Source organism: Equus quagga, chromosome 8, assembly GCF_021613505.1.
Source record: "Equus quagga isolate Etosha38 chromosome 8, UCLA_HA_Equagga_1.0, whole genome shotgun sequence".
Taxonomy (NCBI): domain Eukaryota; kingdom Metazoa; phylum Chordata; class Mammalia; order Perissodactyla; family Equidae; genus Equus; species Equus quagga.
The window spans coordinates 32,919,987-32,947,021 of NC_060274.1; the positions used below are offsets into that span (position 1 = coordinate 32,919,987).

Below are 27,035 nucleotides of genomic sequence, written 5' to 3' on the forward strand. Positions count from 1 at the left end.
TTCATTTAGAGCCTTCCATCCCTTCATTCATTTAGAGCCTTCCATCCATTCATTCATTTAGAGCCTTCCATCCTTTCATTGATTTAGAGCCTTTCGTCCATTCATTTTTTAGAACCTTCCTTCCATTCGTTTAGAGCCTTCCATTTATTCATTCATTTAGAGCCTTCTATCCATCCACTCATTGTACAGATATTTAGTGAGCTCCTAATCTCTGTGCCAGGCCCCTTGGTAAACAAGACAAAAGGTCCTCATTTTCACTCATCCTCTCTGTCCTCATTTCTTGGACAAACAGTGTAGGACATTTTAACAAAAAAGAACAGCTTTTTGTTCATTCCTTCATTCTACTCATGTTTGTTTGAGAGTCTATAATAGTCTGTAGACTATTGGGAGATATTTTAAAAAGACTTCTTCTCTGCCCTTGAGGACTTGCCGGCTTGTTTGTTCATCAGTCATTCATTCATTCAAAAAAATGTGCCTTGAGCCAGGCAGTGTGCCAGGTCAGTGCTAGGAAAATATAGAAATGAACAAGAGCGCACAGTCAGTCCCTGAAGGGCTGCAAGTCCCAGCCTGGAGGGGCGAGCACATAGTAACATCTTTGGTAAAGTGTGGTGAGTGATCCTAATGAGCTCTGTCCCCAGGATTGGGACAGTGCAAAGGGAGCGCTCCAGTGTGGTTTCCTAAATTGGCTCTATGTAGGTGCGAGGTCAACATGTGACTCTTGGTCTGACATTTTAGTTGGGGCTGGAGAGAAAGGATGGCTTGGAAAGGGGGATGTGGAGGGCGTTTCAATCGAGGAAAGAGCATAAGGGAAGAGAAGGAGGTGTAAGGCGCCGTGGCAGTGCACAAAACTGCAGATGCTGCATTTTGATTTAGGTATAGAAGGGGGTAGTAGGTGAATTTTAATACAGTGAAACAATTGCATGTAAATGCCAAGAGGTAAACCTTGTGATACTGGCACAGTCAATGTTTTAATGAAATGGATAGCCCAGAAACAAACGAACAAACGTGATAAAGTAGGTATCGCAAATCAGAAGGGTGTTAACTAATAAATACTGGGATAATTGATGAGATATTTAGAAATATAATCGTTTACTCCTCCGGATGAGTTTTAGTCCAAGTTTAGGGTCTTGAAATTTAGAAATTAGAAGATTAAGATTTCCCTCTGTGAATTAAAATTTAAGATCAACGTTAATGGGTCAGAGGATATATCTAACAAGTTACCTTAAAGAACCAAATATCTTACTTACTGTGTCACCTCCTTGAATGGACTGATCCCAGAGCATGGCTGGCTTCCTGGGCCCACACTCATAAGGACCTCGAGTTTGGTTTACTCTTCTGCTGTTGCCCTCTTGAAATACTTAATTTTTTAATCTGGGGTCTGTGTTTTCATTTTGCACTGAGCCCTGCAAGTGATGTAGCCGTCTTGCCTGTGAGGTTGGTCATCTGCAGAAACAGAAAGTTACAGAGCTGATCTTTAGAAGGTGGTGGACTCATGCCTCTTGGAGAGTTGCAGCCAACACAATTAAGTGTCAGGGCCACATTAGCAGGACCGTCTGTATTGTGTATGCGAATGCCTGGGGCTGTCTCTCGATGCCCTTAAACATTCAGTTTATTTGACAGTCTCTCTTCCTCCCACTTCCTTCTCACCAAGCAACCTTTTAATTGTGCGTTGGCTTCTTCTGTGGTCTTCCTGCAGGGAGAGAGCTGGCTGGTCATGCTGACTCCAGACTTCATTCAGGAAGTTGGTTACTCACTTGGCATTCTGCTGCCATCTGGGAGGAACATCAGCGAGGCTCTTTAAGGGAAGCCTGCCCCTGAGAGACAGGTCCCCTTCTGTTAGATTTCTGAGACAGAAGGCTGAAGGCCAGGCGTTGTGCTGGTGAGTTCACCAAAGCAGTCGAGTGCAGAACAGTGTTAAGAAGGAGGGCTTTGGAGTCAGCCAGACCATCCTGTGTAGCCTTGGCCAAGATCCATAAGCTCTCTATGCCCTCGCCTCTCGTCTCTCAAGTGGTGGTACGTCACCTCTCTAGGGTTGCTGTGAGACTGAATGAGAACATATGCACGAGGTCAGGGATTCTCAGCCTCGGCACTGTTGACCTGTGGGGCCCGGTAGTTCTTTGTTGTGGGGACGGAGAGCTGTCCTGTGTGCTGCAGGAGGGTTAGCAGCATCTCTGGCCTCCCCCAGTAGCTGGTAGCTTCCTCCTAAGCCCCACAGTTGTGACAATCAAAATGTCTCCAGACATGGCCAGATGTGCTCTGTGGGGCAGAATTGGCCCTAGGTAAGAATCACTGGTCTAGGTCTGTGGAGCAATGTCTGGGGAAAGGAAAGCTAATGTCAGGTTTTATAATAATAATGGTAACGCTGGTACCAGTGGTGCTAATATTGATGCCATCCTCAGGCCCCTGGAAAGACATCTGTCAGCCTGTCCTCTGTTCTTTAACTTTCTACATCTGTGTCAGAATAAAGTCCATATTGATGTGGATTAAGGCTGCCCCAGGTAGAGAAGCCCAAGGTGACCTGGCCTACATGCCAAACTATATGACCTGGTGGATTTTTATGGTATGAATTAGGGCTGCCCCAGGGAGAGAAGCCCAGGGCATCCTCACCTACATGCCGATCTATATGGCCAGATTCGTATCTAAATTTATATGACCGCACAATAACCAGACCCCATCTGCACTGAAATCATTTAATGACTTTTTACATCATTTTTTCTTTTTCCAGTAAAAGTAAGTCACGTACCCGTGCCTTATAAATTTAGCCCTAACCCTCAACTCAGGGCAGCAGCAGGAGCTCTGACTGCCCGTGGGTCCTGTCCCCATGCTGTTCTGTACTATTCTCTAAATAAAAGAGCACCACTGCCAGACCTTGAGAGTCCAAGAAATCTTTCTTTCAACTCTTCGGCTCGCTGTCCCCACATCACATATGGGTTAAAGGGTAAATGTAAAAAGATCTACCTTTAAAAAACTAAAAGAAAGAGAAGTAACAGATCTTTAGATTTGGAAATAAAGGAGGGGTTTCCAACCTCAAAAGCAGTGGTACTTTTCTTACGTTTAATGTTGGGATCAAGTCATATTGGGGATCTCACTACATATCATGATTGGGATGATTTCACTACATTAAAAATAAACGAACATGCATAATCTGTAAAAACTTTGTAATTACAGTTAAAAAGCAAACTGGATAAAACAATTGGGAGAAATAGGACAAAGTAGTGTTAAGAAACTGATGTAAGTCAAGAGGAAAACCAAATATATACGTAAATTCCCCTACATAAGGATGAAGGAGGAAATGTAGTGAGCTTATAAACATTTGAAAATTGTTCAAATTCAATAGCAATTAGGAAGTTTTTAATCTTTTTTGTATAAGTTGGCAAAGATTTTAGGCAATAGCATCTCATTCCGTTGTACAGTTTCAAGGAGTCATTTTCCGTGTCCTTTTTAGGACAGTGGGTTGGGTACAGCCGCCCTGCAGAGAAACTTGGTGACAAGTATACCTTAAAAATTGTTATACCATGTAGCCCCAAAATAACATTTGGAAATAATTCCTACAGCATAATTTGAAACGTAGACAAATGTTTATGCATGAAGATGTTTATTGCAAGGTTATTTTAATAGAATCCAGCTAAATGTCTAGCATTAGAAGAGTGGTTAATTATAGCTTATGATAAATAATAAGCAGCCCTTAAAACAATATTTACAAAATGTTTCTAATGGCATGCAAAATTCTTACTGCGTTAAAGGAAAAAAGCACGTTTTAAAATTGCATATGCAATATAAAATATAAGGTCAACACTGAATAAACACTGGAACGGAATATGCAAAATATTAATAGTATTTGCTCCTGAAAGATTGAATTATGGATAATTTGTAAGTTACTCATAACTGTATGATTAAATTGATCATTTCATGGCAGATCTAGACTTTTTTGTGGTGTCTATCCTTTTTTTAATTGATGTCATAATAGATTATATCATTGTGAAATTTCAGTTATACATTATTATTTGTCAGTCACCATGTATATGTGCCCCTTTACCCCTTATGCCCACTCCTCTGTCCCTTTCCCCTCTGGTAACCACTAATCAGTTCTCTTTGTCCATGTGTTAGTTTATCTTCCACATATCAGTGAAATCATACAGTGCTTGTTCTCTGTCTGGCTGATTTCATTTAACATAATACCCTCAAGGTCCATCCATGTTGTCGCAAATGGGACAATTTGGTCGATTTTATGGCCAAGTAGTATTCCATTGTATATATATACTATATCTTCCTTATCCATTCATTAGTTGATGGGCACTTGGGTTGCTTCCACTTTTGAATAATGCTGCAGTGAACATAGAGGTGCATAAGTCTCTTTGAATAGTTGGTTTCAAGTTCTTTGGACAAATACTCAGTAGTGGGATACCTGGGTCTTATGGTATTTCTACTTTTAATTTTTTGAGAAATCTTGATACTATTTTCCATAGTGGCTGTACCAGTTTGCATTCCAACCAGCAGTGTATGAGAGTTCCCTTTTCTCCACATCTTCTCCAACATTTATTGTTTTTTGTCTTGATAATTAATAGCCATTCTGACAAGCGTGAGGTTGTATCTCATTGTAGTTTTGATTTTCATTCCCCTGATGATTAGTGATGTTGAACATGTTTTCATGTGCCTATTGCCCATCTGTATATCATTTTTGGAAAAATGTCTGTTCATATCCTCTGCTCATTTTTTGATTGGGTTGTTTGTTTTTATGTTGTTGAGTTGTATGAGTTCTTTGTATATTTTGAAGATTAACCCCTTGTCAGATATATGATTTGCAAATATTTTCTCCCAGTTGGTGGGTTGTCTTTTTGTTTTGTTCATGGTTTCCTTTGCCTTGCAGAAGCTCGTTAGTCTGATGACATCTCATTTGTCTATTTTGTATTTTGTTTCCCTTGCCCAAGTAGGCATGGTATTCGAAAAGATCCTTCTAAGACCAACGTCAAAGAGTGTACTGCCTGTTTTCTTCTAGGAGTTTTATGGTTTCAGGTCTTACGTTCAAGTCTTTGATCCATTTTGGGTTAATTTTTGTGAATGGCGAAAGATAATGATCTACTTTCATTCTTTTGCATGTGGCTGTCCATTTTATCCAACACGATTTATTGAAGAGACGTTCCTTTCTCCATTGTATGTTCTTAGCTTCTTTGTCAAAAATTAGCTGTCCATATATGTGCAGTTTTACTTCTAGGCTTTCAGTTCTGTTCCATTGATCTGTGTGTCTCTTTTTCTACCAGTACTGTGCTGTTTTGATTACTATAGTGTTGTAGTATATTTTGAAGTCAGGGATTGTGATGCCTCCAGCTTTGTTCTTTTTCTCAGGATTGCTTTAGCTATTCAGGGTCTTTTATTGCCCCATATGAGTTTTAGGATTCTTTGTTCTATTTCTGTGAAGAATGTCCTTGGAATTCTGATTGGGATTGCATTGAATCTGTAGATTGCTTTAGGTAGTATGGACATTTTAACTATATTTTATTCAAATCCATGTACATGGTATATCTTTCCATTTCTTTATGTCATCATCAGTTTCTTTCAATAATCTCTTATAGTTTTCATTGTATAAGTCTTATACCTCCTTGGTTAAATTTATTCCTAGATATTTTATTAATTTTGTTGCAGTTGTAAATGGGATTGTATTCTTGAGTTCTCTTTCTGTTAGTTTGTTACTAGAATAAAGAAAAGCAACTGATTTTTGTAAGTTGATTTTGTACCCTGCAACTTTGCTGTAGCTGTTGATTATTTCTAATAGTTTTCCTATGGATTCTTTGGCGTTTTCTATATGTAAAATCGTGTCGTGTGCAAACAGTGAGTGTTTCACTTCTTCCTTGCCATTTTGGATATCTTTTATTTCTTTTTCTTGCCTAATTGCTCTGGCCAAAACCTCTAATAGTATGTTGATTAAGTGTGGCAAGAGTCGGCACCCTTGTCTTCTTGATCCTGTTTTCAGAGGGATGGCTTTCAGTTTTTCCCTCTTGAGTGTGTTGTTGGCTGGGTTTGTGTATATGGCCTTTATTATGTTGAGATACTTTTCTTCTATACCTATTGTATTGAGAATTTTTATCATAAATGTATGTTGGATTTTGTCACATGCTTTCTCTCTGTCTCTTGAGATAATCATGTGGTTTTTATTCCTCATTTTGTTAATGTGGTGTATCTCATTGATTGATTTGTGGATGTTGAACCACTCCTGCATCCCTGGTATAAATATCCTTTGATCATGGTGTGTGGTCCTTTTAATGCATTGCTGTATTCAGTTTGCCAAAATTTTGTTGAGGATTTTTTCATCTATGTTGATCTGCCATATTGGCCTGTGATTTTCCTTCTTTGTGTTGTCCTTGTCTGGCTTTGGGATCAGGGTGATGTTGGCCTCATAAAATGTGTTAGGAAGTGTTCCATTTCCTTCAATTTTTCTGTAATAGTTTGAGAAGGATAGGTATTAAATCTTCTTTGAATGTTTGGTAGAATTCTCTGGAGCAGCCGTCTGGGCCTGGACTTTTATTTTTTGGGAGGTTTTTGATTACTGTTTCTATCTCTTTACTTGTGATTTGTCTGTTCAGATTCTCCATTTCTTCTTGATTCAGTTTTTGGAGTTTGTGTGAATCTAAGAATCTGTCCACGACTAGATTGTCCAATTTGTTGACATATAGTTTTTCACAGTATTCTCTTATAATCCTTTGTATTTTTGTGGTATCTATTGTAATTTCTCCTCTTTCATTCTAGTTTTATTTATTTGAGCCTTCTCTCTTTTTTTCCTAGTCAGTCTGGCTAGTGGTTTGTCAATTTTATTTATCTTTTCAAAGAACCAGCTCTTAGTTTCATTGATCCTTTTTGTTTTTTTTGTTTCAGTTTCATTTCTTTCTGCTCTAATTTTTATTATTTCCCTCCTTCTGCTGACTTTGGGCTTTGTTTGTTCTTCTTCTAGTTCTTTTAGGTGGGGTTTAAGATTGCTTATTTGATATTTTTCAGTTCTGTTCCATTATTAAGTTGGGCCTGTCTTGCTATGAATTTCCCTCTTAGGACTGCTTTTGCTGCATCCCATATGAGTTGGTATGGTGCATTTTCATGTTCATTTGCCTCCCAATATTTTTTTATTTCTCCTTTAACTTCTTCAGTGATTCATTCGTTGTTCAGTAGCATGCTGTTTAGTTTCCACGTATTTGTCACTTTCCCAGTTTTTTTCTTGTAGTTGATTTCTAGTTTCATAGCATTATGGTTGGAAAAGATGCTTGATAGGATTTCAATCTTCTTAAATTTATTGAGGCTTGCCTTGTTTCCCAACATATGATCTATCTTTGAGAATGTTCCGTGTGCACTTGAGAAGAATGTGTATTCTGCTGTTTTTGGATAGAATGTTCTATATATATCTATTAAGTCCATCTGGTATAGTTTTTCATTTAATTCCACTATTTCCTTGTTGACTTTCTGTCTGGATGATCTATCCATTGATGTAAGTGGAGTGTTAAGGTCCCCTGCTATTATTGTGTTGTTGTTAATATCTCCTTTTAGGTCTGATAATAGTTGCTTTATGTACTTTGATGCTCCTGTGTTAGGTGCATATATATTTATGTGTTGTGTCTTCTTGGTGGAGTGTCCCTTTTATCATTATATGCTGCCCCTCTTTGTCTCTAGTTGGCTTTTTTATCTTGAAGTCTACTTTGTCTGATATATGTATGGTAACACCTGCTTTCTCTTGTTTGCCATTAGCTTGGAGTATCGTCTTCTATCCCTGTTCTCTGAACCTATGTTTGTGCTTAGAGCTGAGATGTGTTTCCTGGAGGCAGCATATTGTTAGGTCTTGTTTTTTAATCCATCCAGCCACTCTGTGTCTTTGGTTGGCGAATTCAATCCATTTACATTTAGAGTGATCATTGATATATGAGGGCTTAATGTTGCCATTTTAGCACTTGTTTTCCCATTGTTCTGTATTACCCTTGTTTCTTGTCCCGTGTATTTCTAGGACTGCCAATTCAATTTGGTGGCTCTCTGTGATGGTTTTCTCAGTTTTCTCTTTATTTATCATTTGTGTCTCTCTTCTGATTTTTTGTTTAGTGATTACTGTGAGGTTTGTATAAAAGATCTTGTAGATGAGATAGTCCATTTTCTGATAGCCTCTTATTTCCTTAGACTAAGCCATTTCCATCCCATTCCTCTTCCCCTTCTAAGTTATTGTTGTGACAACTTATTCCATTTTGTGTTGTAAGTTTGTGGTTAAAATGAAGTAATTTTAGTTATTCTTGATGTTTTCCTTCCCTTTATCTTTAATGTTATAATTGTTTGCAAACCTGTTCTCATAGAAAGCTGCAGTTTTCTGATTTTGTCTTTTTATCTCCTTGTCAAGGCTCTGTAGACTGTTTCTTTTTCTTTTCAGGTATAAGGGCCTTCCTGAACATTTCTTGTAGGGGAGGGTCTTCTGGCAATATACTCCCTCAGCTTTTGTTTATCTGGAAAAATTTTTATTTCTCCATCATAGCTGAAGGATGTTTTCACTGGATAGAGTCTTCTTGGCTGCAAGCTTTTGTCTTTCAGGATTTTGCATATATCATTCCAATCTCTCCTAACCTGCAAGGTTTCTTCTGAGAAATCCGTTAAAAGCCTGATAGGGGTTCCTTGGTAGGTTATTTTCTTCTGCCTTGTTGCCCTTAATGTTTTTTTCTTTGTCACTGACTTTCATCAGCTTTACTAAAATATACCTCGGAAGAAGGTCTTTTTACATGGATGTACTTTGGAATTCTTTTTTTTTTATTTTTTAAAGATTTTATTTTTCCTTCCAAAGCCCCCCGGTACATAGTTGTGTATTTTTAGTTGTGGGTCCTTCTAGTTGTGGCATGTGGGACGCTGCCTCAGTGTGGCCTGATGAGCGGTGCCATGTCCGCGCCCAGGATTCAAACTAGTGAAATCCTGGGCCACAGCAGTGGAGCGTGCGAACTTAACCACTCGGCCACAGGGCCAGCCCCTACTCTGGAGTTCTATTAGCTTCTTTTACTTGTAATTCCAGCTCCTTCCCCAGGTTTGGGAAATTCTCAGCTATTATTTCTTTGAACAAGCTCTCTGCTCCTTTCTCCATCTCTCCTCCCTATGCAATACTTATATTCTTTATGTTGCATTTCCTGAGTTAGATATTTCTCAGAGAATTTCTTCATTTCTCTTTAGTCTTAGTTCTCTCTCCTCCATCTGAAGCATTTCTATATTTCTGTCCTCTAAATTGGTAATTCTGTCATCCATAATATCAGCTCTGTTAGTTAAGGACTTCAGATTTTTCTTTATCTCTTTCTTTGTGTTTTTCATCTCCAACATTTCTGATTGGTTTTACTTTATAGTTTCAATCTCTAGGTAAAGAGTTCCCTCTGTTCATTAATTTTATTCCTGCTTTCGTTGAACCGTCTTTGAGTTTTCTTGTAACTCGTTGAGTTTTTTTATGATAGCTGTTTTGAATTCTCTGTCATTCAGATTGTAAATTTCTGTGCCTTCAGGATTGATTTCTGGGTATTTGTCTTCTTCCTTCTGGTGTGGAGTATTAATATACCTCTTCATACTGTTTGATGGGGTGGATTTGTGCCTTCATACAGGGGTAGTATCTGATCACAGATTCCACCTACCACCCCTGGGTGGGGGGTAGAAGCTGTGTATTCTGAGTCCACTGCTATCTCTGGCAGGTGTGCCTGTCCGAGCCTAGGCCACTCCTTGGCCACAGCGGCACTATGGGCTCTCCCATTGGATGGGAAAGTGATCACGTGGGGTCTCAGGGCTGCCATCACTTGTTCCTGCAGTCGCACCAAGATGTGCTCCCACCCTTGGGGCCGCAGCAGTGCTATGAGTGCTCCCACCAGGAGAGTAGTCCCACATGTGCACTGGGCTGCTTGGGAGCAGGAGAGTGCTCACCTATCTCCACCACCTCCCCAGGGGTGATCCATCCACCTTCAGCTGTATTGCGGCACATGTCTCTCAGGCTTCCTGTTGTGCTGTGTGGGTGTCCTCCATTGACTCATGAATGGTAGTTGTAGTTGTAGTTCGAAGGGGGAGAGAGAAAGGGATCAGCTCATTCCACCATGTTGCTGATGTCACTCTGGGTGTCTTTTCTTTTCGGTAACTTTTAGATTTTATGCATTTCGCTAGCTTGGAAATGAGGGTGAAAGAATTCAAGCTCTGTTTCTCTGAATAAGAGAAAGCAAAAAGCAGTTGTCAGCGTCTTGAAATGCAGCTTTATATAGTAATAAATTTCTCATAAGTTGCAGTAGGAGACCAGTTTTTTGGAGGTAGACTGCTTGCTCTGGGTGAGGTGAATTAATGTTTTCTTTTTTATACCATGTTAATCTTTTTGTTGATAATTTTTAAGGGTATTTATTGTAGCATGTTTCTTGATGAAAAAGTCTTTAAAATGTTTTTTAAAACATTTTATATATTTTTTAATTTTTTTTATTTTTATAGTGTGTGCAGAAGCTTATAATCCTGATGAGGAAGAAGATGATGCGGACTCCAGGGTATGTAATTAACTGAATAAATTCATTTAAAATTGATACTCCTGTATTGTATAAGGAAAATAATAATAGAAAAGATGTTAACAGGCATCTAAGTTAACAGGAGGCATAATGGAATTATTCTGATTCTTTCTTTCCTTGGTCTTATCTCTGATAACCTACTTCTACTTCAAGTCCCATAGAATTACTTTTATCCAAAGGTTCTCTCTCTTTGGATAAAAGGAAAGATGAACATTAAAAGTTCAGTGTGGTTGTGGTTTTATTTCTCTTGCAAAACACAGCCTAGTGATGAAAAATGTTTTTAACTATCTTCCTCATAGTGGTAATGTTGTTTTTCTTAGTTTTCCTAATAAGGAAAAATACTTGGAAAAAAGCCTTTAGCTCCTACGAATTTTTAACAATAGAGGCTTACTGTGAAACAAAAAAAAGTGACAGTAAAATTATAGGTAGAGTGTCAGTCGGGCAGTTATTATTATTTTTTTAATCTATGAGTCTGGTAGTTTTTGCTGAGGAACTGATTTCTTGGGAGTCCTAGTATTTTTGTAAGAATTTGTCCATTTTGGTTCGAAGCAGTTGTTAAGCTGTGTGCTTTAGCTCTGTTCTATTATTTATTTAGTAAAAAGTAAACTAAATAAGGGATTACTGTGCCTGGAAACGGAAAGTTATAATTTACCCTTTTCTTTTGAGTACATACTTTGCAAAAGTTCCCCTTTTCTATTTGCCTTAAAAAATATAAACAAAATTCTATTTCTGTAGCTCTGAAAAATAGTTCAATAAGATTGAGTTTTAATATGGAAAAGCAGATACTGTGTCCCTAAGTCCTTACATCATTGAGCTCCTTGAAACATATGTCAAATCCAGTGGCAGAAAGATCAGGAATCCTACATGGTACAGGAGATCTTGAAGGAAATCCCATTTTGCTCTGTCCCCATGGGGATTCTCAGCACCAGGGTTGTTGAGCTCATTTCTCACTACCACAACGTAAATTATTTTGATAAAGTCCACAAACCCCAGCCTGAAAACTAGTTGCCTTAGGATTAAGATATCTTTGCTCAGGTGTAACGTGCTGTTACCACTCGGCGTAGTCTGAAAACTGGACCTCCCCCATTGCATGCTTGACTTAAGTATCTAGCAGAAACAATAATGGGTGACTGAAGATTACTTGCCTTCTTTAGACTTGTTTATAAATATATGTGATAAAACTCAGTAGTTAAGTTTGATGACTGGTTTAAACTAGTAAAAATCTGAATTAAATAACATTTGAAAATACAGTTTGAAAACAATATATAGGATCTCATAGACTCGAAAACCGTTAGCTACCATTTGGTCCAGGAGATAGGTAAAGTCATTTGGCTAGATCACGCCAATTAATTTCTAACAGTTTTGCTGGGGAGGCTAGAACTAGTTAGGATTTCATTTGGCTGCATAGAAGAACCTAATCACATTGAGATAAAAATGAAAAAGAAAATATTGGGGAAAATTATTGGAAATTTTATAGAATTCCAGAAAAAGTTAAAACAACCCGAGCTGTAGGTAAGAACCAGCCCACCTCTGGGGTGCTTCCACAGCAAGGGTGCAGGACTTAGACCATTGTCACTGAAAGGGCTATCTTTCAAATTGACAGATAACAGTTACTCTTAGCGTTCTTTTCTTAGTTCAAAATCCCAGAATTCACACTTCGCCAAGAATAGCAAAAGCAGGAGAGAGAGAGGAGGAAAAAGCTGGGCTTTGGTGTGAGGGGTTCATGCAAAGTTAATGGTCGGGGAGCAAGACTTAAACTGATGGAAAAGGAAAGCCAGCTTCAAGATGATGTTAAAAATGATTAAAGATGACAATTGAGGTGATACAAACCAACTTGAACATTTCATGAGTCGGGCAGTCTCTGTTCCCAGGAGTGCAGAGAACTGTGAACTGGCATGGAAGGCAGGAAGCTTTCATAGGATAAAGAAAAGGAATGAAGATTGCTGGGAAGACAGCAGCATAGGAGGACTCTGAACTCACCTCCTCCCATGGACACAACAAATTTACAACTACCTGTGGAACAGTTACCTCTGAGAGATCACTAGAAACTGGATGAAAAGAAACCCCACAATATGGGTCAACACTGACTGAGGCGGAAGAGGCAGAAATACCTTTCCTGAAGAAAAAACCACATTCTAGCTGTGGCACTTCATGGCCGGGAGCAATGCTAAGGTGTGAAGCCTTTCCTGGAGGAGTGGGGCATCTGAGCGGGACAGCTCTGCCGCAATAAGCAGCTGTTGAACTCAGCACACCCAAGACAAGTGTTACGATATGTGGCTTTGCTGGCTATTAAAACCAATAGGCAATACCCCTAGAAAAGCTATCGAACATAAGAGAAAAAAAAGCCTGCTCTTAAAGGGCCCATGGGCAAATTCACCTGCTCTAGAAATCAACACAAAATCACCAGAAAGAAAGGTGCACGGTCCTTTGGTAAATGAGACTCTCTTGATAAGCTCTGAGTGCATCTCACAGAGGCAGGAGGCGGCTGAGACCACCACCCCCAGGGACTGAGACACTGGCAGCGGCCATTATTGTGACCTAGTACAGACGTGCTGACACAGACTCTGGCAGACGCCATTTGATTTCTTCCCCTGGCCTGTTAGCACAGTGGTTTGCCCCAGCCACTAGAGCACCAATTTAATCCAGCTCAACCAGGGCAGGCAGCCTGCCCTAGGGTCTGGCCCTGCCCACCAGCAAGCCCTCTGGGAACTTGTAGGCAGGGTGTGTGGGACCTTGGCAGTAGGGCAAGTGGGTCCTCCTTGGTGGGGTGTGTGCATGAGATGGGACTGCACTGTCAGGGTGTGCAGGCCTTGGGCACTGCGGCTTGTCAGCTGCAGCTGACTTGTGCTGTGGGCCTTCTCAAACAGCTGCATGAAGGATCTGCCCCACCTTCCAACGCCTGAAACGATTGTGTGCAGCTATGCCTGTGGCCAGCCCCACCCAGCTGTGTTCCTGAGAGAGCTGACAACAGCCTCACAGGCCAGAGGCCTACCGCAGTTGTGAGGCCCTGAGCCTAGCAACCAGCCACATTAGGGGCCTGACTCACTTAACAGACAAACTGCCCAGGTGTGTGCTATTAGACCTTGCCGCCAGCTGTGCTGGAGCTTCCCCTGCCCAACAAAGTGACTAAAGTGACTGCAGCAGCTGCAGGCAGCTGAGCCTTACAAATAGCCAGCTAGGGGGACAGCCTGGCCTCTGTGGGCACCTGCAGCAAGAGCAACCCTCCTGCCACAACAGAAGGGCCCAGGTAGCCCACACAGGGGACACTCCTGGAACATTTGGAACTGGTGACGAGAGGGAGGCACATTGCTGGGTCTCATAAGCCATCTCTTACATGAGGCCACATCTCAAAGATAGGGAGACATAGCCGATCTACCTAATACAAAGATAGAAGCACAGAGAAATAGGCAAAAGGAGGAGACAGGAATATGTTCCAAATAAGGGAACAGGACAATCCTCAGAAAAAGAACTAAACAAAACAAAGATAAACAAGCTACCTGATAAAGAGTATAAACTAATAGTCATAAGGATGCTCACTGATATTGGGAGAAGATTAGATGGACACAGTGGAACTTCAACAAAGAATTGGGAAATATAAAAAAGAACCATTCAGAACTGAATAATACAATAATGGAAATGAAAAATTCACTGGAGGGGATCAACAGCAAAATAGATGACACAGAACAGATCAGCAAGCTGGATGAAAGAGTAGAGGAATTACCCAAACTTAACAGAAAAAAGAATTAAAAAGAATAAGGACAGTCTAAGGGACCTCTGGGTTAACATCAAGTACACTAACATCCGTGGTATAGGTGTCCCAGAAGGAGAAGAGAGAGACAAAAGACCAGAGAATCTATTTGAAGAAATAACAGCTGAAAACTTTCCTAACCTATGGAAGGAAACAGATATCCAGGTACAGGAAGCACAGAGAACCACAAATAAGATGAACCCAAAGAGGCACACACCAAGACGCATTATAACTAAAATGTCAAGAATTAAAGATTAAGAGAGAATCCTAAAGACTGCAAGAGAAAGGCAACAAGTTACATATAAAGGAAACCCCATAAGGCTATCAGCTGACTTTTCAGGAGAAACCTTGCAGGCTAGAAGGGAGTGGCATGATATATTTAAAGTGCTGAAAGGGAAAAACCTACAGCTAAGAATACTCTACCTGGCAAGGTTATCACTCAGAATGGAAGGAGAGATGAACAGTTTCCCAGACAAGCAAAAACTAAAGGAGTTTATCATCAACAAACTGACCTTACAAGAAGTATAAAAGGACTCATTTAAATGGAAAATAAAAGACCATAAATAGGAATAAGAAAACTATCAAAAAAATAAGAAATAAAGTAAAATGACTGGTAAAGGCAAATATACAATAAAGGTAGCAGATCAACCACCTGTGAAGCTAATATGAAGATCAAAAGACAAAAGTACCAAAACTGTCTATTTCCGTTATCAGAGGTTAAGGGATACAGACACACAAAAAGGAGGTTAAACATGATGTCAAAACATAAAATGTGGGGTCAGGGGAGTAAAAGAGTAGGGCTTTTTAGTAAGAGGTCAAATTTAAGAGACCATCAACTTAATATGTGACTGCTATTTACACAGTATTTATATGAATGTCATGGTAGTCACAAACCAGATAATAAATACACAAAAACTTAAGAAAAAGGAACCCAAACGTAATACTTTAGTAAAGCCATCAAATCACAGGGGAAGAGAGCAGGAGAAGAAAGGAACAGAGAACTACTAAAACACTTAGACAAAAATAACAAAATGGCAGTAAGTACATACTTATCAAAAGCTACTTTAAATGTCAGTGGACTAAATGCTGAACGGATAAAAAACAAGACCCATATATATGCTGCCAAGAGGAGAGACACTTCAGACCTAAAGACACTCACAAAGTGAAAGTGAAGGGATGGAAAAGGATATTCCATGCAAATGACAAAGAAAAGAAAGCAGGATTGGTAATACTTATATCAGACAAAATAGACTTTAAAACAAAAACTGTAACAAGAGAAAAAGAAGGACACTACATAATGATAAAGGGAGCAATCCAACAAGAGGATATAACACTTGTAAATATCTATGCACCGAATATAGGAACACCTAAATATATAAAGCAGTTATTAAGAGACATAAAAGAGAAATAAAAAGTAACACAATAATAGTAGGGGACTTTATGACACCCCACTTACGTCAATGGATAGGTCATCCAAACAGAAGATCAATAAGGAAACATTGGCCTTAAACAGCATAATAGACCAGATGGACTTAATAGATATATTCAGAACATTCCATCCAAAAACCACAGAATACACATTCATTTCAAATGCACATAGAACATTCTCCAGGATAGATCACATATTAGGCCACAAAACAAGTCTCAATAATTTTAAGAAGATTGAAATAATACCAAGCATCTTTTCTGACTATTGGGTCAATGAAGAAATCGAAGGAGAAATCAAAAAATACCTGGAGACAAATGGAAATGAAAATATGACATGCCGAAATTTATGGGATACAGAAAAAGCCGTACTAAGAGGGAAGTTTATAGCAATTCAGGCCTATCTCAAGAAACAAGAGAAATCTGAAATAGTCTAACAGTACACCTAAAGGAACTAGAAAAAGAAGAACAAACAAAGCCCAAAATCAGTAGAAGGAATGAAATGAAAAATCAGAGTGGAAATAAATGAAATAGAAACTGAAAAAAGAAAAAGAAAAAAATCAATGAAACTAAGAGCTGGTTCTTTGAAAAGATAAACAAAATTGACAAACTTTTAGCTAGACTCACCAAGAAAAAGACAAGACTCAAATAAATTAAGTCATAAACAAAAGAGGAGAAATTGCAACGGACACCTCAGAAATACAAGGGATTATAAGAGAGTACTACAAAAAGCTATACACCAAGAAATTGGATAAGCTAGAAGAAACGGATAAATTCTTAGAATCATACAACCTTCTAAAACTGGATCCAAAAGAAATAGAGAATGTGAATAGACCAATTGCCAGTAAGGAGATCAAAACACTAACCAAAAACATCCCAACAAACAAGAGTCCAGAACCAGATGGCTTCCCTGGTGAATTCTACCAAACAGTCAAAGAAGATTTAAAACCTATCCTTCTCAAATGATTTCAAAAATTTGAAGAGGAAGGGAAGCTTCCTAACTCATTCTACAAGGCCAACATTTTATACCCTGATAGCAAAACCAGACAAGGACAACACACACAAAAATTACAGGCCAGTATCACCAATGAACATAGACACAGAAATCCTCAACAAAATACTAGCAAATCGAATACAACAGTACGTTAGAAAGATCATACAGGGGCTGACCCTGTGGCCTAGTGGTAAAGTTTGGTGCACTCCACTTCGATGGCACAGGTTCATTGGTTTGGATCCTGGGTGCGGACCTATACCACTCATCAGTCATGCCATGGTGGCAACCTACCTACAAAAAATAGAGGAAGATTGGCACAGATGTTAGCTCAGGGCTAATCCTCAAGTGAAAAAAGAGGAAGCTTGGCAATGGATGTTAGCTCAGGGTGAATCTTCCTCAGGAAAAAAAAAAGATCATCCACCATAATCAAGTGGGGTTTAATCCAAGGATGCAGGGATGGTTCAACATTTGCAAATAAATCAACATGCTACACCACATTAACAAAATGAAGAATAAAAATCACATGATCATCTCAAAAGATGTGGAGAAAGCATTTGACAAGATACAACCTCTGTTTATGATAAAGACTGAATAAAATGGGTAGAAAAGGAACATACCTCAACACAGTAAAGCCCATATGTGACAGACCCACAGCCAGCCAATATCATACTCAACAGAGTAAAACTGAAAGCTCTCGCTTTAAGATCAGGAACCAAACAAGCATGCCCACTTTTGCCACTCTTATTTAAAATAGCATTAGAAGTCCTAGCCAGAGCAATCAGGCAAGAAAAAGAAATAAAACGGATCCAAATTGCAAAGGAAGAAGTGAAACTGTCACTGTTTGCAGATGACAGGATTGTATATATAGAAAACTCTGAAGAATCCACCAAAAAACTATTAGAAATAATAAATAAGCACAATAAAGTTTCAGGATACAAAATCAACATACAAAAACCAGTTGCGTTTCTATACACTAACAACAAAGTAGCAGAAAGAGAAATTAAGAATACAGTCCCATTTACAATTGCAACAAGAAGAATAAAATATCTAGGAATAAATCTAACCAAAGAGGTGAAACTCTGTACACTGAAAACTATAAAACATTGTTGAAAGAAATTGAAGAAGACACTAAGAAATGGAAAGATATTGCATGCTGTTGGATTGGGAGAATTAACATAGTTAAAATGTCCATGCTTCCTAGAGCAATCTACAGATTCAATGCAATCCCTATTAAAGTTCTGATGACATTTTTCACAGAAATAGAACAAAGAATCCTAAAACTTATATGGAACAACAACAGACCCCAAATAGCCAGAGGAATCCTGAGAAAAAAGAACAAAGCAGGAGTTATCACACTCCCCAATTTCAAAATATACTACAAAGCTATAGTAATCAAAACAGCATAGTACTGGCACATAAATAGACACATGGATCAGTGGAACAGAACTGAGAGCCCAAAAATAAACCCACACATCTATGGACAGCTAATTTTCAACATGCAATCATCTAACAAGAACATACAATGGAGGAAAGGAAAGTCTCTTCAATAAATCGTGTTAGGAAAACTGGACAGTTACAGGCAAAAGAATGAAAGTAGACCATTATCTTACACCATACACAAAAATTAACTCAAAGTGGATTAAAGACTTGAATGTAAGACCTGAAACCATAAAACTTCTGGAAGAAAACATAGGCAGTACGCTCTTTGACATTGGTCCTAGCAGCTTCCTTTTGAATACCGTGTCTCACCAGGCAAGGGAAACAAAATAAAAAATAAACAAATGGGACTACATCCAACTAAAAAGCTTCTGCACAGCAAAGGAAACCATCAGCAAAACGAAAAGACAACCTAACAATTGGCAGAAAATATTTGCAAATCATATATCTGATAAGGGGTTAATATCCAAAATATATAAAAAACTCATACATCACAACAACAGAAAAACTAACAACCCAATTAAAAAATGGGCAAAAGATCTGAACAGATATTTTTCCAAAGAAGATATACAGATGGCCAACAGGCACATGAAAAGATGTTTGACATCACTAACTATTAGGGAAATGCAAATCAAAACTACAATGAGATAATAACCTCACGCCTGTCAGAATGGCTACAATTAACAAGACAAGAAATAACAAGTGTTAGAGAGGATGTGGAGAAAAGGGAACTCATACACTGCTGGTGGGAATGTAAACTAGTGCAGCCACTATGGAAAACAGTATGGAGATTCCTCAAAAAATTAAGAATAGAACAACCGTATAATCCAGCTATGCCACTGCTGGCTATTTATCCAAAGATCACAAAAACAAATGCATAAAGAAACATGAACCCCTGTGTTCATTGTAGCATTATTCACAATAGCCAAGACTTGGAAACAACCTAGGTGCCCATCAAGAGAAGAATGGATAAAGAAGATGTGGTATATATACACAATGGAATACTACTTAGCTATAAAAAAAAAGATGAAATCTTGCCGTTTGCGGCAACATGGATGGACCTTGAAGGTATTATGCTAAGAAAAATAAGTCAGACAGAGAAAGTCAAGTACGGTATGATCTCACTCATAAGTAGAAGATAGAAACAACAACCCTAAACAAACACTTAGATACAGAAATTAGAATGGTGGTTACCAGAGGGGAAGGAGGGAGGGAGGAGGGTGAAAGGGGTGATTAGGCCCGTGTGTAGAGTGAGGGATGGTAATTAGTCTTTGGATGGTGAACATGATGTAGTCTACACAGAAATCAAAATATAATGATGTACACCTGAAATGTATATAATGTTATAAACCAGTGTTACCTCAATAAATAATTTTTTTAAAAGAATAAGGAACAAGGAAGAGAAATAGAAAATAACTAAGGAACAAGGGAATAAGTATAGAGCCCAGAGCTGGCTTGGCATTTGGGGACTGGCTGGCTGGATAGACTGCGTTTGTGGTCAGGAGGAGCATTTCTAGGGACACAAAAGTTAACCTAAGTTTCAGTTTGCTGACGTGGCACCCTGGGCTGGACCGGCTCCATCTTGGGCCTAGAAGGTCATTTCAACAATGGTGACATGGTATCCCCAACTTTTTCTCTCTGAGGATAGAGCTTCTCAGTGGACAGACATTCATGATTGCTTCAGTGTGAAGTTCTAGATGGATTTTATTTACTGAGAAATATCTTCTGTTTTATTGTGTTAGCCTTCCTTATTTGAAGTAGTGAGAAGTAAATTTTGGTTGGCATGATTTAGTTAATACCCAAATTTTAGAAGTTTCTTGTATCGCGGTGAGTTAGTAGGTATCAGGCTCCATTTTTTCTGTGTCTATATGTCATCTTAGAATCTAGTTTGAGATGAGTATTGATTAGATAGTAAGCAGAAGTTTGCATATAGCTTACTTGTGTAGGAAAAAATGCAGTGATTTCCTCTCTCACTGGCTATTAGTCTTTTGTGTAGTATGTAAATAATACATACAGGAATAGTACACAGGTACTATAAATTTCCTCTTTTCTTCTTGAGCCTATGATTTTCATCAATTTTTAGCCACCTGAGATGGGTTTGAAATGCTGATTTTAATTTCCCATTATGAGTTTCGGTATATTCATGGCCACAGAACTCACCACTGCCCGATTCCGGTTGCTCTGATGGAGGGGCCAACTGACTGAAGAGGTGAGGCACCTGCTTGTCACCTCCTGGTCACTCTTTGAGTGAACATTATAACAGGAAAGGGTGGCATATAGGTCTCCAGGAGACCGACCGATGCCTCCTGCTTTTAGGACTATGGCCTCTCGAACTCATTTTATATTACAAACTATCAGTGTTCACAAAAGAAGGGGCCTTTTGGTCCAGGTCAGTTGAGCCTTCTGCTGGTCAAAGGGGACTCTGGGGAGCTCGCAGGCCTCACTTAGAGGGCATTCTATCGGTCTTCACTCTCCTGGAATGAAAATTTAGTTGAGTATATAGTACCCTGGTTTTGTTTGAGCCCATTCTAAAATGAATGCACCAGACCATTGCATTCGTTTTCCTAAAGTGATACTGTCTTGGGTGGCAGTGCGTGGTCGCTTGCTCCCTTTGGAAAATCACCCCTGCGGGGGTCGTTACATACGTGGTACACAAAAATATATTTAACCTCTAGTGCCAGATGCGTGTAAGAATTTACCCGCTTCTAGAGACTTTATCAAGTTTCAGAGGAAACGGCTACATCCTGAAAGAGTATTATTAAACTCAGTGTTAGAGAGTATCCAGCAACATTAGGGAATATTAGAAGAATGTTCAATGGAATAGAGGCAGTCACTAGATTTCCAGTGCAGCTGCTGTGACCTGTTGTCCTTTTATGTGTTCCCACCAGCTGGGAGCTTGACAGTCTTCAGTGATCAGCCATCACAGACCTTTGCAAAATGAGCTTGCTAATCTGGGGAGAAACACTCTCGAAAACATTGAGGTGCTGTATTGATGAGCAGGCATCACCTCCCTGAGATCAGTTCTATTTCTCTCCTCGACTTGCTGGGCTGGTAGTTAATCTAGGCACCTAAAGTGAAAACCTCAGCAATAACAGTTCTTCCTTCTAACATCCTGCTGGAAATTTTATCCCTTGTGAGTAAGGTGACTACATTAATTGTCTGTCTGTTTATTTTTTAATTTGTTGTCCTTTTAGATTATACACCCCAAAACCGATGATCAAAGAAATCGATTACAAGAGGCTTGCAAAGACATCCTGCTGTTTAAGAACCTGGATCCGGTAAGATAAATCTCAATAACAGAAATGAGTTTTTTCGGTGTCAGCGTGAGGAAGGTGCAGTCTTGGCTTTTCACCTCATTCCAAGCTAACGTCACTCAGGTGACGTGAAGGCCTCATTGTGGATGGCTGCACATGCGGTAGGTTGTGTCCTAGGAGAGGAATACTGAGTTTGGGAGGTCCGCTGCTGTTAGGCAAGGAGTCTCCAGGCCTGCTGTTTGTCTGGGGGAAGGCATCATCTCATCCTTCAAGGCTGCTTCTGCAAACCTAGCCCTGAGAGATGGCGCGGGCCAGGAGAGCTCTGCATCTCGCGTTCTCTGTACATCCAGCAGGAAGATGCAGGGGCGCTCAGGGCCTGTGGTGTCACTGCCTGTCTCGGCAGCCAGTAATAGCAATTATATTTTAATGTATAACTTTTATATATATTTTTTAAAGTAACCTTTTACTTGGCTTTAAAGATGGGGAGATGTTTTTGTTCTTTGTAAGGATTTTGAAATTTCTCTTTGGTTTGGGGTGTATTTCTAGAATGCCCTCTTTCAGGTATGAGTGAGCATGCTGTCCAGATTTTGCCCTGCCTTCTAACCTAAATGTTCTGTTTCCTTCACTGCAAATTATGCTTATTCATTGCAATATAGTCAGTTGGAAAAGAACCCCGACTGCCACGTTCCACGTGTGAAAACCAAACCAACTTTTGTAACTTACCTCAACTTTTTTTTGGTCAAACTCAACCTCTTATAGTTTTCAGATTGATGCCTTAGGGAAGAAAGCGTAAACTAAGACGCACTCTTTGTAAGATGTCTTGTTAAAAAGGCCATTTTTATAAAGAGGAACGCAGTGCATCCATGCTGCGTCTTCTACCCTGGGTCGTATTGCACCCTGACATATTACAAAAAGCTCCTTTGTTTCTAATACCGTTTATGTTTACATCATGTCCTCCAGGAACGTGGATTACATTTTATGAGTTTGGATAACTTGTTTTAGGACCACACATTATAAGTTTATCTCTCCATCTCTGAAGCCAGATTACAGTCTCCGACAGGCCCAAACTGACCATACCAAAGATCCATCACTCGCCTTATATGCCCGTTTTCTGGAGGGCGGGAACTTTGTCTTTGACATCATCATGTCACTCTTCAGTTAGCATTTGCCACTCTAGGCTCTCGAAAAGAAAACATGGGACAAAGACAAGAATGCTTTGAGTTCTTTTTTTTTCTTTAAGATTGGCACCTGAGCTCACATTTGTCGCCAGTCTTTTTTTTTTTCCTTCTCCCTAAAGCCCCTCAGTACGTAGTTGTATTTGCTAGTTATAGGTACTTATAGTTGTGGCATGTGGGATGCCGCCTCAGCATGGCCTGATGAGCGGTGCCATGTCCACACTCAAGATCCAAACCAGCGAAACCCTGAGCTGCTGAAGCTGGAGTACGTAAACTTAACCATTTGGCCACGGGGCCGGCCCCTTGGTATTATCTAGGTGTACATTTTTAATAATAAATTACATTTTGGGATATGTTATTTACTTGTGAGCAAATGATGGTATTTAAGTGATCTCAAACTCAAGCCTTGCTAAAAGTTAGACAGACCCTTCAAACACTCTCATAGCATGAATTAAGCCTGTTCAGAGTGGCCCTTCCAAGTTGATTCACTCAGTTCATTCAACCCCCATTTGCCAGTACCATCACTGTACCAGGAATGGTGGCCGATGTGGCCTGCGTATCACGTGTTCTCTAAGGCAGAGCCTCTGGTCCGCTTTGATCCATGTCCTCCAGAGTTATCACTGAGTTTGCAAAACTAGGAGCTCTAAAGAATGGGGTTGCTGCTTGTTCTCTCTAATAATGGAAGAATAAGAAATGGAGTTAAGATAGAAAATTTGGCCATTTCGTTTAGGAATGGAAAAATTTCCTTGTAGTATTACGTAGTGGAATAAGTGACTGAAGGGATCTGTAAAGTTTTGATGGGCTTCCAGATAATCCCAAGTCTCATTTATCTAGGATGATAATGATTCTGTGAAAATAAAGGACACTAAACTGTGTGATCTCTCATGATCACCCACCTCTGGGAGTCCAAAGTATTATTAGTGTAAAGATAAACTTTACATGCGTGTGTGTATGTAGAAGATGATACTTTTACCTTTGGAATTAAACTAATTTAGTATTTAACTCTTTTGCTGCCAATGCGCACAAAAGACAGCTATAAGCTTAATCCTTAGTATAACCGTTAGGAGTAGGCTTCAAACAAGGAGATTCTCTATTTGCTGGCCGCAAACATACTTTGAGTAGCGAGGACAAGAGCCAAACGTGAAAATGCTGTAGTTGAGTATTTTGGTACCACCATGTGTTATTTTGTTTGCATACCTCCCTATTCAGTGGAACCAGCAGTGACTAACAGTGATAGTCTGGTGTCCACGTACCAAGTGATGAACAGGCATGAATGAGATTAATTGCTACCAGTTATACTTTCCCAAGATGCTGCCTGTTCAGTGGATTTCCTTTGTCATTTCAACATGAGCTCTTTTAAAGCCTTGTGAAAATTTTGCTTGCATTTAAAATTTTTAAAAACGTTTGCTGGTATATTCTGGCGAAGAGCATCTTTAAAGTGATTATTTTTATTAACGGGAATTTTTTTTTATTTTTTTACTGCTCTGTTGAAGATCTTCCATGTATCTATGTATGTATGTATATTTTTGGTATCGAGTGTTCTTTATGTTTCTAGCATTTTATTTATTTTATATTGAGGTAACTGGTTTATAACATTGTATAAATTTCAGATGTACCTCATTATATTTCGATTTCTGTGTAGGCTACATCATGTTCACCACCCAAAGACTAATTCAATATATATATTTTAAAATGCAGTTCATGAAATTACCAAGTTCACGAATTATCATTATTGAATGTTTTATAGGAAGGAAGCAAACATATTTACATAGTTGTTTCCAGAAGATCTGTTTTTGGATTTGAGCTCACACCATCTTGACATATTTCCCTACTCAAATCCTTCTAGGGATGATGTGGGGTATAGATGAGTAAAGCTTTATTCTTCTCAACAAGTTACCACCTAATATAAAACATTTATGCCCAAACATGGCAGAGTGAAGATTTTAGGTTAAGCTCATATTTTAAGCAGCTTTCTAGTTTTTTATGATATACATTGTTTACGATAACCAAAATGCATTTAAATTGAATTTCATATTCAACTTACATAATCTGCTTATCATACAGCAGCTCCTTTCAGTTCAATTCCTTGACTGTCCACTGTGTTCCAAGGCCTGTGTAAAGTGTTGGAGGTGACAAAATACTCAGACATGGTTCTTGTCCTCTTGGAGCTTAGAATTTTTAATCTTTTTTTTTTGAGGAAGATTAGCCCTGGGCTAACATCCTCTTCCAATCCTCCTCCTTTTCCTGAGGAAGACTGGCCCTGAGCTCACATCTCCCTCTACTTCATATGTGGGACACCTACCACAGCATGGCTTGATAAGCGGTGCGTAGGTCGGCGCCCAGGATCCGAACCGGCAAACCCTGGGCCATTGAGGCGGAGCACGTGAAGTTAACTGCTGTGCCACCAGGCCAGCCCCTCTTGGAACCTATAATTTGATGAGAGAGTCAAATACACGTTCACAGCAATTTGGTAAAACATGATAAATGCTGTAATATGGTCAGGGCACCGTGAGAGGATGAGGGTCTCTGAGGCTCACCTGAGGATTCAGGAAGCTGGAGAGCCCACCTGAGCTGAGCCTCAGAAAATGAGTAGGAAATTGCCAGTTGAAGAAAAGTACAGAGAGTGTTATCACCAAATCCTGAAGCGGAGGACATCCAGGTATGCGTGCTGTGTCATGAAGGCCCATTCTTAAGTGCCACACTGTGATGTTGGACACATGCTGTAGGCCGTGGGCAGGTCCGGTGGAAGCATTTTAAGCAGAGAATGGAACAGTCAGATGTGTTTGAGGTCACTGTGGTGGCAGTGTGGAGGGTAGGGTTAAAGGCGGGAGAGAGACAGGGCAAGGACAAAGAGATGGGGCTCAGTGAGGAAGCCGTGTCATGATCCAGGGAAAAGCAATGGGCCTAACTAGGGAAGAGGGGAAAAGGATGGTATCAAATCTTCAGGATGAGAAATTGATACCTGGTAATTAAATGAATTGGGGCCTGACTGAAGGAGTCTAGGATGACTCCCAGTGTCCAGCTGGAATGACTGTGAAGGTGGTACGTTTTCCTGAATGGGAAAACTTGAAGGAGGAAGGGGAGGAACCAGTTACTAACTTGCCACAAGAATGATCTTGGCTTCGTACCTACTATCTCATTTGAATTTCCTGAAGTGATTATTTAGCTTGGAAATCTTTTACCTCCCAGGCCTCAGAACCTTTTTCCTTGGAGTACTGTATATTCATACGTTGAGCACAGCATTTATAATTATTAATCTCTTTGAAGATATTCTTTTCATGAATATTTTAATGCTCAACTCAGTAGGCCATTTTTCTTCTGAAATATTTCTAATTTGAGGCAAACTGAAATAATTTTCCTATGCTATATGATACGCTCTTTCATTAATGGAGAGTAAATTGTTATTTTTTAAGTGAGTCAGAGTCCTTTTACTGAGCTCAGTCTCGAATTTTCATTCTATAGGAGAATAAGATGTGGATTTCCTACACTCGCCGTCAGTCATCATGATAAGCCTTTGCATGTTAAATATTTCCTAAGTTCTTTTTGCTTTGTGCATAATTATAGGGAAATTACGTTTTGATTGACTAGAACAGACACACGTCACTTACAGAAGTTCTAGAAGAAATAATTGTTCTGCATTTTCTCAGGAATTACTTTTTCATATATCTGTATATGAATGCTTAAGCTTTAAGATGTTTTAAAATGCAGCTAATTCTAAGATAAGGAGAAATTGTACTATAGCAATGTATTTTGTCTTTTTTTCCATGTGACATTTAGAGTCAGAGCTAATCAATAAAGCTGATATTACCCACTCCGTCTGCCCTGAAAGAGTTGAAATATAAATAGTAAGCAAAACAAATATTAGTAAACCATGTAATCAACCTTCAGAATTTTGATGGTGGACCATATGCTGCCTGGGTTGATGAGTTCATTTGGGTAAAATGGTCCCCGTGGGGCCAATTAGCGCCACATCGAGAAAGCACGGTTTTCCTGACACATTGGCATCGTCTTTGGCCCTAGCTGCTGTTCCACAGACAGGTGCCAGAGCTCACACAGGGACCCACGGAGGAGAGGAAAACCACTTCATGCAAACCCATCACCCTCAGTTCTCCAAAGGTTTTTCTTGGCACACGTAAAGATGAGATTTTATGTTCTCTGTTTAAAATGAAAAGTTTGTTTTTTTAATTAAAACTTTTAATTACTCAGTATACATATACAATTGACAAAAATGCACAAAGAACAGATGAGTAGTCAGTGAAAGGAAATCTTCCTTCCACCTCTGTCTCCCAGCAGCTCAGTTTTTCAGGAGCCAGGTTCTTTTCGCATTGCCATGTGTATTTTTCCAGGGTTATGCTATGCATATATAAGTATATTCTTTTTAAAATTTTGGTGGCAGCAAAGTCTACAGTGTTCTGCCCTGCCCTCTTTTTACTTAACAATATATCAGTATTTATAGAGATTTCATATTCTTTTTAAAAATTATTT

General features: G+C 39.3%; 1 protein-coding gene across 1 annotated transcript in view; it reads left to right on the forward strand.

Moving 5' to 3' along the window:
* PRKAR2B (protein kinase cAMP-dependent type II regulatory subunit beta) overlaps window positions 1-27,035 on the forward strand; it is a 109,247-nt gene that overhangs the window by 61,973 nt on the left and 20,239 nt on the right. The window contains exons 3-4 of the mRNA XM_046670520.1: window positions 10,447-10,499; window positions 21,316-21,399. Of these exons, the coding sequence (XP_046526476.1) occupies window positions 10,447-10,499; window positions 21,316-21,399 (137 nt within the window). The remainder of the gene's footprint in view (window positions 1-10,446; window positions 10,500-21,315; window positions 21,400-27,035) is intronic.